General features: G+C 33.0%; 1 protein-coding gene across 1 annotated transcript in view; it reads left to right on the forward strand.

Annotated features, from left to right (window-relative positions):
* Window positions 1-13,402, forward strand: part of LOC149771494 (uncharacterized) — a gene marked incomplete at its 5' end in the record, with an annotated part of 186,776 nt that overhangs the window by 152,513 nt on the left and 20,861 nt on the right. Inside the window, 6 exons of the mRNA XM_089948375.1 lie at window positions 1,425-1,556; window positions 5,426-5,548; window positions 6,543-6,800; window positions 9,144-9,410; window positions 10,693-10,809; window positions 13,093-13,206. Of these exons, the coding sequence (XP_089804501.1) occupies window positions 1,425-1,556; window positions 5,426-5,548; window positions 6,543-6,800; window positions 9,144-9,410; window positions 10,693-10,809; window positions 13,093-13,206 (1,011 nt within the window). The remainder of the gene's footprint in view (window positions 1-1,424; window positions 1,557-5,425; window positions 5,549-6,542; window positions 6,801-9,143; window positions 9,411-10,692; window positions 10,810-13,092; window positions 13,207-13,402) is intronic.

The following is a 13,402-nucleotide window of genomic DNA, read 5'->3' on the forward strand; positions in this document are numbered from 1 at the left end:
TGTATTAGGCATATTCTAATCACAATGTATTAAAAATATAGAAATCATCCTGATTATCCTCTATTAGGTATATTCATAGAAGTCATCCTGACCCTCATGTATTAGGAATATTCATAAAAGTCATCCTGTGTTAGGCATATTCATAACAGTCATCCTGACCATCCTGTATTAGGCATATTCATAGAAGTAATCCTGACAATCCTTTAGTAGGCATTATTTAATCACAATGTATTAAACATATAGAAGTCATTGTGGTCATCCTGTATTGGGCATATTCATAGAAGTCATCCTGATCATCCTGTCATCGGCATATTCATAGAAGACATCCTGACTATCTTTTATTAGACATATTATAATCACGATGTATTAAACATATAGACGTAAATCTGAACATCTTGTGTTAGGCATTTTCATATAAGTCATCCTGATCATCTTGTAACAGGCGTATTCATAGAAGTTATCCTGACCATCCAGTATTAGGCATATTCATAGAAGTAATCCTGGCCATCCTCTTTTAGGCATATTCATACAAGTTATTCTAATAAGAATGTATTAAACATATAGAAGCCATTCTGATCATCCTGTATTAGGCATATTCATAGAAGTCATCTTGACCATACTGTATTAGGCATATTCATAGAAGTCATCTCGACCATCCTGTATTAGGCATATTCATAGAAGTCATCCTGACCATCCTGTATTAGACATATTCATAGAAGTCATCCTGACCAGCCTGTATTAGACATATTCATGGAAGTCATCCTGACCATCCTTTATTAGGCATATTATAATCACAATGTATTAAACATATAGAAGTCATTCTGACCATCCAGTATTAGACATATTCATAGACGTCATGCTAACAATCCTGTATTAGACATATTCATAGAGGTCATCCTGACCATCCTGTATTAGGCATATTCATAGAAATCATCCTGACCATCCTGTATTAGGCATATTCATAGAAATCATACTGACCATCCATTATTAGGCATATTCATAGAAATCATCCTGACCATCCTGTATTAGGCATATTCATAGAAATCATACTGACCATCCATTATTAGGCATGTTATAATCACAATGTATTAAACATATAGAAGTCATTCTGGTCATCTTGTATTAGGCATAATCATAGAAGTTGTTCTAATCACAATGTATTAAACATGTATAAGTTATTCTGAGCATTAAGATTTAAGCACACTCATACATAAATATATAGTGTTATTCACATTGGTCAAGACACATTAAGAACAATCAGTACAGCTCTTTCAGACAGCTACATCTTATATAAGATAATTGATAAAAATACAATGAATTCTGTGAATTTGTTCTAAAAGAAACAATATAACAGACATGACATGTTAATAATGAAAATACAAACTATGCGACTAATTTGCTTTATATTTTACATATAACTTCAGCTGAGGATCAATGTTCTTCATCAAGTGTAGCATCCTGTAAATCAAAGAATGCCTTGTGTGTCTCCCGTAATGGATCAGCTCAGTGTTACTGCCCGAAAGGGTACCAAAACGACTCGCAGGGATATTGCACAGGTTTGTTGCTATAAAAAGTTCAGCAAATTAACACTTGTTATTATCTGTCCCAACATTACTGTCGAATTGACCATCGGAAACTTAACACATACTTTGTCACGCACATATTTTAATTACCTGCGATATGTGAATAAAAAACATTAACATACACGTGTGTGATTTAGAAATCTAGCGTAGCTAACGTCATATCGCTACGATGTCTGCAGTGTGGCAGTTTATAGTGATATCCAGCGCTGGGGCATCATGCCGAAGACATGAAGCATGATGTCTCACTAAGGCATATTGAAATAACACCAGGTCGATCAGTCCTAACACTAACCTTTAATGTTCAGCGCCAAGCCAGGCAACTGCTTGTACACATTTTATAAATACTTTGGTAATACCCAACCGGGGATCAGACCCGCGACCTCCCAAATCTTTTGCAGACACTGTAACCACTTATGACACCGAAGTGGTACCATTATCATACAGGTTAGAAAATAATGTTATAACCTGTATGAAAATGTTATTTATTCAAATTTTTAACTTATATGATTAGCATCAAGCATTCTCTTGAATGGATAACACACACATACATACACGCACACACACACACACACACACACACACACACACACATATATATATATATATATATATATATATATATATATATATATATATATATATATATATATATATATATAAAGCGAGAGAGAGAGAGAGAGAGAAAGAAATATAGACAGACAATGAGTGAGTGAGAGAAGAGAGAGATCCGTGGATCCTACTAAGGAATCCTTCAAAACAATAACAGGCTTTCTAATGCGAATAAATAATAATATCATACAGGTCAGACCATTTCAATTAGTACACTATGGAGATTGGAATACATGTCCCGGTGTTTCGACACGCATCGCCTTGCCAGTGTGATATATATATATATATATATATATATATATATATATATATATATATATATATATATATATATATATATATATATATATATATATATATTACAAGCTAATATCAAGGAACAAATATACACCACTTCCAACTACCTTCTATCCAATCGACCTTCTGGATAGGTTTGCAAATTTATTCCGTGACAAAGTACAAACCATTAGAGCATACAGTATGGATACATAACTTCAGCGGCAACCATTAGCAGCATTTAAACCTGTTCCTATGGATTTCGTACGTACAATCATGCTGAAGAGAGCACCACAGTCAGCTGAACTTGATCCAATTCCAACATCACCGCTGCTTGAGTGCTTAGATCCAGTATTGCCTTCACTAACTGATGTTATTAATACATCTCTCTCATCAGGGGAATTCCCATCATTTTTCAAAACTGCCATTGTAAAGCCTCTGCTGAAGAAACCAATACTATACCATAACAATTAAAGAACTGCCGCCCAGTTTGTAATCTCCCATTCATATCAAAAAACATAGAAAAGGTTGTTATATCCCAGCGTGTATCTCATCTGAATTCAAACAGTCCTTTTAGCAATGTACAATAAGCATATCGCCCTTGCCACAGTACTGAAACTACTCTTCTAAAAAGTAGTGAATGACATTCTCTCTGCGGAAAGATTACGGTCCTCATAGTCCTTGATTTGTCTGCAGCATTTGACACAATGGACCATGATATATTACTTCAACGTCTCCAGCATGGATTTGGCATTCATGATACAGCCTTACTGTGGTTCAAGTCTTACTTGGTCAACAGGACACAAATTGTATCTGCAAATGGAATACACTCCAGCCCAGTTGATCTATGTTGTGGTGTTCCACATGGGTCTGTTCTTGGACTTGTTCTCTTCACTTTGTACACTGTCGCTCTCAAGTGTCATAGATCATCATCCAGTGTCTCACCAATTGTACGCTGATGACACCCAAATATACAAATCTAGCCACCCAACTGAAGTTGATGCTACCCTCCAAGGTGTAGAGAGATGCATTTCTGATGTGAAATCATGGATGACATGTAACAAGCTGCAGATGAATGATGATAAAACTGAGGCCATTCTGATCACAACACAAAAACTTTCTCATTCACATCCTTTACCTCAAACAATAAATATCAGCAACGCCAACATTAAATTCACACAATCAGTACAAAACCTAGGTGTTACTCTTGACAGTACTCTCACATTGCACCAACATGTCCTGAACATATGCAAGGCTGCATATCTTGAGCTGAGACGCATCAGCTCAATTCGCAAATATATTTCAGCTGGTGTCACTAAAACACTTATGTGTTAAGTAGTACTTTCAAGACTGGACTATTGTAACTCAATTATGTCTGGTTCATCTCAATATCAACTCCAGAAACTACAAAAAGTTCAAAACACAGCTGATCGGATCATACCTAGAGTACCACGATCAGAGCACACCTCCCCACTGCTCTGTACCCTACACTGGCTATCCATTCAATCCAGAATCAAACACAAAATTTGTTCTCTGTGCTACGTTTTACTGACTGACTCCAGTCAAACATACCTATCCGACCTCACCCATCTGTACACACCAGCAAGATACTTATGCTTCTCTTCTGACAATCGTATATTCATTATTCCCACTATGAAAATAAAGTCATATGGACATCCTTCTTTTGCGTACCGGGGCCTAGCAACGTGGAATGAATTGCCCACTGAACTGAGACACAACGACACGGTGATCCTATTCAAGAGTGCTCTCAAAACTCACTTATTTCGCTGCAAGAACAAACTTAAAGACCTAATAATGTTTCCTACCTTAAATATTCTCAGCATGTTTTTTATGTTTTTTAATTTCATGGGGTTTTTTTTAATTCGTATCATTATATATATTTTTTTATCTTATAGGTGTTGTCTAATGCTGCAAAGCGCTTTGAGCTTCTAAAGATTAGGCGCTATACAATGTCCTCATTATTATATATCTATATATATATATATATATATATATATATATATATATATATATATATATATATATATATATATATATATATATATATATATAAGAGAGAGAGAGATGGATAGATAGACAGATACATAGATAGACACATAGATAGATGCAATGAACGGACAACGAACAGGTTGAGCGATTTCAACTCTTAATGAGTCTTTTTCAAAGTCAAATACAAAACATAGACAAGACAAATAAAACAAAATAACCTTTGTGTTTGCAAACCTGTGTTTCAACTAGTTTATTTCAACTTGTTGAGGAAGCTGGAAAATATTAGTATTGATGTATAAATCGATTATATATATATATATATATATATATATATATATATATATATATATATATATATATATATATATATATATATATATATATATATATATATATACTTTACATAGAATTCAAATCATATGGTGAATAACAGTTCTTTCCAGTGCACTGGATCCAGCAATAGATGACGTGTATCAGAGATTTATTAAGATAAATGGACTAAACTGACAACAAACTAGTATCTAAATAGCCTGAGCTCTTTTGACTCTTAATGAGTTGCAACATAATACATTTAAAGGTATCATTCCTGTAGAAATACTCATGTAATGTTTTGCAAACACAACCGTTTTTCTATTTTATTTGTTTGTCTTGTCAATGTTTTGTATTTGCCATTGAAATAGACTCATTAAGAGCCCAAAGCTGTTTTATCGTATGTTCTAATTCGCTCCTAGTGTTTCTAATTTGTAGTAGTCCAAAAGTGTTAAGAGTTTGTTTTGTATATGTTTGGTTTGTTTTACCTCTGACAGATAGCTTATTTATCTAGAAATTTTGGGATACCGTTGTTAATTTACGCCAGTATCAATTATATTGCTATTAGAAAGTATCTCAGCAATAGCTACCCTTATGATATATTTCCGATTTAAGCTTGCTTTATTTTCCTATTACAGACATAGACGAGTGCAAACAACTTCCACTGCGATGCTCGGAAAACTGCACGAACGTGAATGGCAGTTATATATGCTTTTGTGGGCCTGGGAAAGAAATTGCTACGGACGGATTGACATGCATTGGTGAGATTCATATTTATATTAATTATATCAAAGCTTTATTAACTTATATGCATTTTAATGTTTTAAACAGGTAGGGATATATAATATCGATATTTGATACTACTGGAAGGCACTTAAACCCTAATCAAAATATAAATATTAATATTTCTAGCAAAAGCAAAACTGCATATTTTTGTATTCCCTATTACTCACCTCAACCCCTCTGTTGTATATAAAAGTCATAATCGCATGTCCGTTGTGTGTTGTGTATCTTGTTATTTGACTTCTTTCATACAGTTCGGTCAAAAACATTTTATATGATCTAAATTTCTTAATTGTCATATTTATATGTTTGCGGTTGATATTCACCTTCCTCGCGAATCTTACACCGAGAAAGAGTTCCAGGAATACACCTCTTTGTCATATAGTTACTTTATGGAAAAAAACTACTAGGTTTGTATGGAAATATAACTACTAGGTTTTGCATGGAGATGTAACTACTAGGTTTAGCATGGTAACATAGCTACTAGGTTTTGTTTCGATGTATAACTACTAGGTTTAGCAAGGAAATATAACTACTGAGTTTCCATGGAAATATAAGTACCGAATTTCACAAATTTACATTAATTGAAAGACAAAAGGATGTATGGTTGGATGTGTACGCCTCTTGGAATTAAGCATACGAGTTAATCAGTGTCACACTTTGAATTCCAGTTATCCACTAGTACATTTTGCTCAGATTGTACCGACTTGAATTATCTGACTAATGGCAAAGACAAGAATAGCATTGATGTACCCAGTTTGCCGAAAAACGGGGACATAACCTAGAAGAGTGTTCCAGGTATCAAAACCTGTTCACCTTGTAGTTTAATACAGGCTTCAAATTTATATAGTCATCGATTACTTTATTATTATGTTACATCTTATCCAAGAAAGGGTAAGTTTTGTTTTCTAATTCAATACTTTCATTCAGTATTATTACATGTATGACTAATAAACGATTCCATTTTTACAGAATGCCAAAAAGGAAAGTATGGAGATCACTGTGCAAAGAACTGTTCATGCAATGCAACCAACACAGACAAATGTGATCTAGTGAATGGATCGTGTACTTGTAAAACTGGATGGGAAGGTCTAATGTGCGACTATAACATAAACGAATGCAACAATAAAACAATCTGTCCTGAAAATTCCAACTGCACAGACCTCCTAGGATCATTCCGATGCGAGTGTCACGATGGATTTGCTAAAACTGCAGAAGGATTTTGTGCACGTACGTGTTTTATTCCTTCCCGAAAGATTCCTTATTTCTAATATCAGGAAAATCTAAATAGAAACAAAAAAAACTAATTAATATATTTAACACTCTTCCGATCTATGATATTTGTTGTGCATGAGTTATTATTATTTTTCAGAATGGTTTTAGCTTGTTCAGAACCGTATCTACGTAAACAACAAACAACGATGATGAGCCTGATGATGTACAATTTATTATTATTATTATCATTATTATTATTATTATTAGTATTATTATTAAAACAGCAAGGATATATATATATATATATATATATATATATATATATATATATATATATATATATATATATATATATATATATATATATATATATATATATATATATATATATAATTCTTACGTCGGGCTATGTAGTCACCCATTCTTTGACTATTTAATGTAACTAATATTTGAATCAGTGTTTCTTTCTTTGGGTTTTAGTACAAACGTGTTCTTGTTGGTAGACCAGGATATGACACATTATATCTCAATATGTGGGAAATACAAGGGCATGTAAGGGAACACTATATGGTGCTGCTATTAGATCAGTATATTCTTTATTTTATACAGACTGGCCTTTGGTAAATTTCTGTTAAAGAGGTGTGTAACAGTATCAAGGTTAAAAACAAATAAGCCTTCATGGCGATTGTTATCCTAAGTCTCAGGATTTTACACGTTCATATATTAAAGACAAATGTAATGTCTAATGTAAACCGTACGATACATGATCATAATTTTTGATCATCTATATGAAGATATGCTTAAGTCTACTGTGGTTTATAAAATATTATATTATGTTATATCATATCATATCATATTATATTATATTATATTATATTATATTATATTATATTATATTATATTATATTATATCATATTATATTATATTATATTATATATAATTTAGGACGAACTAAATATTTTATTCAAAGTTAGGATTATTTCTCCAGCTTGAATATGATATTATCTTAAAGAAATTGAAGCGACTCCATCCTCATTCAGAAGCATTCATTCCTACCTTAATATATCATATGATTCTAATAGTTCTGAGGAATGTTTATCACAATTAACTACCTAATTACTGAGGACCAAAACACTCATTTCAATAGTGTCACAATATTCTACCTAATTGCCGACGACCAAAGGCATTCATTCAATGTGTGTCACAATAAATTACCTATTTGCAGATAACAAAAGAACTTTCATTCAATGTTTATCACAATTATCTACCTAATTACTGAAGACCAAAAGCACTTTCAATCTGTATCACAATAATTTGCATAATTACTGAGGACCAAAAGCACTCACTCAATGTGTATCACAATTATCAACCTAATTACTGAGGACCAAAATCACTCACTCAATGTGTATCACAACAATCTACATAATTACTGAGGACCAAAAACACTCATTCAATCTATATCACAATAATTTGCATAATTACTGAGGTCCAAAAGCTCTCACTCAATGTGTATCACAATTATCAATCTAATTACGGAGGACCAAAATCACTCACTCAATGTGTGTCACAACAATCTACATAATTACTGAGGACCAAAAGCACTTACTCAATGTGTATCACAATAATCTACATAATTACTGAGGTCCAAAAGCTCTCACTCAATGTGTATCACAATAATCTACATAATTACTGAGGTCCAAAAGCACTCACTCAATGTGTATCACAATAATCTACCTAATTGCTGAGGAATAAAAACAATACATCAGGAAAACGGTTGATCATGTCTATTGACTTTACATTTTACTTGAATTTTATAACACGATTTTATAAGTTAATATACTGATATCATAAAGGACATACAGATATTAATACATGGAAATTAGATGCAGATATAACCATTCTGTATAATATCTTAATATAAAGCATGGGCGCGTCTGCTTCAATCGGTTTTATTTTGTGCTCGCTTGCGCACAGAGTCAACAAATTATGCATGTGACTTTAGATTATTTTGTTTGCATCTTCTATGTAATTTTCACAGCTCCGATGGCCTAGTGGTTAGAGCGTCTGGTCGGATGCGGAATGTCGTTGGTCGAACCCCGGCCGAGTCATATCAAAGACTTTTAAAAATGGTACTAACAACAGCCTCGCTAGGCGCTCAGCAATAAGAGGTTAGTGTTAGGACTGATCGACCTGGTGTCAGGATACCGTGACTGGGTGGGACATCATGCGGCATGATGTCCCAGTGCTAGACAGCGCTTTAAACTGCCACACTGTAAACTTAGTAGTGATATGACTGGAACATTCTTAAAGCTACGTTAAAAATCTAAATCACTCACTCACTCTAATCAATTTTCCAGCTTGCCAGGGAAATCGCTATGGTAAAAATTGCAATGAAAACTGCACATGTGTCGCTGCCAATACCCTCACCTGTAACAATAAGAACGGTACATGTAGCTGTAAAGAAGGATGGCAAGGTCTAAATTGCAGCACTGATGTAAATGAATGCACATCTTTGAACACAACTCAGTGCACAGGGCAAAACAAGATTTGCATCAATACGGTCGGTTCGTACATGTGTACCTGTTCCAGTGGATTCGCATTAGATGCCGACGTCGGTTGTGTTGGTAAGTCCATGCAAAATAATTCCTTTTCAATGTAATTAGTGTATATAAAAGAGTGATTTAAAAAAAAAAAATTATTTATATTTGTGAAATGAATTTTACTCCAAAAACTCAGTACGTGCTACCAGTACGAAATAAAAACTAAATTCAAAAATTCAAAAATATAAATATTATTTTGTGTTTTTGTTACTAAAGGTAACGCTGTCGAATGAATGAATATAATAAACTATAGTCGCCTACGCAAACTAACTGCTTTTGCGACTTGTTAATTCCTGATGATCAGGATATTTAATTGATTAGGGTTATATGAATGGAGCCGCTACAACCCCGCGTGTATGTGTGATGGTCACGCTTCTTAATTATATTGCTTAATTATAACGCTGATAATGAATAAATATTGATGTCTACAGTTAACCTTGATAACGAATACTTATTGGTTTTTAATGTTAATCTTTAGAAGGAGTAAATGGTGCCATTTAGAAATAACCTTGAAAACGAATATATAGTGCTGTTAAGAATTAAACCTTAAAACGAGGACTATATTGAGTGAAAATGAGATGTAAAGTATGCAAACATTACAGATATAGACAGCGCCTTTCCACCTGTTACTCTATTGTTAGAGCCAGTAGATCATCGCCATTCCTTGCTCAAGAAATGATGACTCATCAAATCAAATATATGCAACATTATTATCTGGCTCTCTTTGTTGACGTCTATATACATTAAACTATCCTTTCCTCGCAGATTTGACAATTGTATATAAATGTTTACATAGTGAATGAACGTCAACAATAAATATAGGTATTACAGTTGATGAGATGACAGAGAGTTGCTGTTTTTTAAGAATATAATTTTAAACTATGTGATTCAGATAAAGTCAGGGACTGTAAGAAAAATAATACCACGACATTTGTGCCATTATAAATTTAGATGTTGTCCTTAAAGACCCGTTGTGTTTCCAAAGTGGAACAAGAAACAAAAAATTTAAACACTCGATCTCTCACCAACATATTAATAATATGTTGCGTAATGTGAGATCTTACCTGTCAATTATACTTTTATAATGTTGCATCCTACTTGCACTTGAAAGCGCGAAGAAATACATACCTGCGGCAACATTTATGTTTCCTTTTTACGAATGGAATCAAATGTAGATTTCACTCCCATATCAAAATTAATATGTATATAAATGAATATATAAACTACCTGTTGCACAATGTTGTTATTTTATATCGACCAAATTCTTAGCAAATGATATTGAGTCAACCGAGTTATTGAATTTTAGATATTGACGAATGTCTGGAGGAAACCGATACATGTGTACAAGGGTGCAAGAATATCCCGGGAAATTATACATGTGTATGCAATCCCGGATACAATGGAGATGGGATAATCTGTGTCGGTAAGCTGTGCAACATATGATTTCTTTGTTCGATACACGTTTCAAGATACAAGGTTAGAAACGAAAGTAATAAATGGTACCTATATGGATAAAAAGAATTGAATTACATTTGATCTGTTACCGCGTGTTATTTTTTTACTCTGGAATAATTTTATATAGAGATATATAAATATATGTGTGGGTGGGTGTGGGTGTTTTCTCACCTTTGACTCTTAAACTGATTTGCATTTTAGATATTAATGAGTGCCCGTTTGCTATGTTTTACCATGGCAATTCCAATAATGCAAATGGATTCAAACATTTTTCAAGTTTAAATGGTTGGAATGGAATTAATTGCCCGCATAATCAGACGAACTGGTAATGTTACGTATATAAAATATACATAATGCTGAGTTGCATATATAAATTATACATGATTCTGAGGTTATTAAAATGTCAACAATGCTTATAAATACTGCTATATCAAAAGCGTATTTTGAGTAAAGTAATATTTGTGGGCGTCTCATCAAATGCGTTACTATATAAATCGCTTATAACTCGCTCAGCATATGAACACACACTCGCATGTACGGATATATATATATATATATATATATATATATATATATATATATATATATAGAGAGAGAGAGAGAGAGAGAGAGAGAGAGAGAGAGAGAGAGAGAGAGAAAAGAACGACGATGGAGATAATTTAGAAAGGATAGAAATAAATCAAAGCTTATTCAAATAAAAGCTTTATAAGAAATCCTAATTATTGTGTTTCATCAATATCACTGGAAACGTATGTAAAGTCTAAACCAATCATGTCAATAGAAATAAGATAAATATCAATAAATCATGACCATCGACGGAGTAAATAATAAGAGCGCATTAAAACACTTACAGAAACAGATCGATCATTACAATTCCAATGTGTATTCAAAGCTTAGGTACAGATGATTATTTCTTGATATTTCTTATCTTCATGTTGTTTGTAAACATTGCCCCCAAAGTTTTCACAGTTCATAATTCCTATGATTTCGCATCCATCATACAGAATTATTAACTTTTTTTCTTCATTATTTTAATCGTCATAAATTTAGTTTTGTATATCAGATTATTCTCCCTTTAAGATCATACAGACGCGTTATTCATTTACCTCTGGCATATTAATAACATTGTATATAACTAGTTCGTCAACGACACAACATGAATTCATTGTCTACTGATGTCATTTAATTGCACTGTGTGTTGGATGTAAATCTAGCATTACTAGACCATAATAAATGGGCTGACATCTTTTCCTTCAGGCTTCTTAAATTGCAAAACGTGCACACCGACAAATCTTACCAAAACACTTCTCTTCAAAAGTTGTATGGATTGTCGGTTAACCCAATAATTTATTATTTTGTTCAATTTCTTGAATTTTAAATACAGAAATTAGCGCAAGGGAGGCTGGTAGAATATTCGATCATTATTATTGCCAAAATTGACAGATTCTTAGATATCCTTTCAGTATCTGGTTAACCTGTAGCTGTGGTCGATTCTACTATATGTTTCTATATGATTTATTCTTTGGGCAATGCACTTTCAGACCTATATATAGTGACTATAAAATATCAAATATTCCTCGTTTTCACTCCACCTTTATCTATCATTACCCTCCCCCACTGTATTATGTAAGAATACATAGACAATGATCATACGAGATGGAGAAATTTCTTTAAACACTCGATCGAACCATTTGACATGTCTTTCTAGCTGAAAATTTGAATGTATTTTTGCATTAAATACTCTTAGTACTTGTTCCTTTCCTTATTTCTGAGAGTACTGGTGCCAATCAAATGAAATATCATTATTCAGTGAAATCGCTATATGGGAAAATAAAATATTGTATAAGAATGTTGGTTGCGTCTATTATAACTATTATTCGATATCACCATCAAAGATGACTGGATAACGATTCTCCGTCGCTCATTTATATATTGAATAAATGTACATTTTTCAGATATTAATGAGTGTTCCGATTTGACACGTGAAAATAATGCTACCTGTACAAATACCATTGGTTCATACGTATGCAACTGCACTAAATGTATTTTACAATTTATCTTTGATTCATACTATCATACGTCCATATGAAGTTAACATTGCGTATCCTGCAGTGTTTTAATCTTTGCTCATTGCAACGTCCATATCAGTGTACACCACAACCGTCATATCTGAAAATATCTCAGAGTATTAAACTCTTTCAAGGTGTCTTTAGATTATTGAATAATAAAAGTCCACCTTCTCTGTTTCCAGACATTAATGAATGTTCCAATTTGACTTGTGGAAATAATGCTACCTGTATAAATACCATTGGTTCATACGTATGCAACTGTACCAGTGGATGGAAGGGCATGAATTGTACAGAAGGTATTTTACCATTTATCTTCAGTTGATAACATCAGTCTTGCAAGCGGTTTCATGTCACTAAATATACTGTTGTTCAAAATCGAACTACTGTTTAATTTCGATTAAAGAAATAGCCTAATATGTCTTTGCTCCTTGGTACATGCAAATCAATATACACCGCAACGTTGAAATGTGAACATATCTTTGGGTATTACTT

This window comes from Sinohyriopsis cumingii, unplaced genomic scaffold, assembly GCF_028554795.1.
Source record: "Sinohyriopsis cumingii isolate HCF-2022 unplaced genomic scaffold, ASM2855479v2 utg001818l, whole genome shotgun sequence".
NCBI classification, from domain to species: Eukaryota; Metazoa; Mollusca; class Bivalvia; order Unionida; family Unionidae; genus Sinohyriopsis; species Sinohyriopsis cumingii.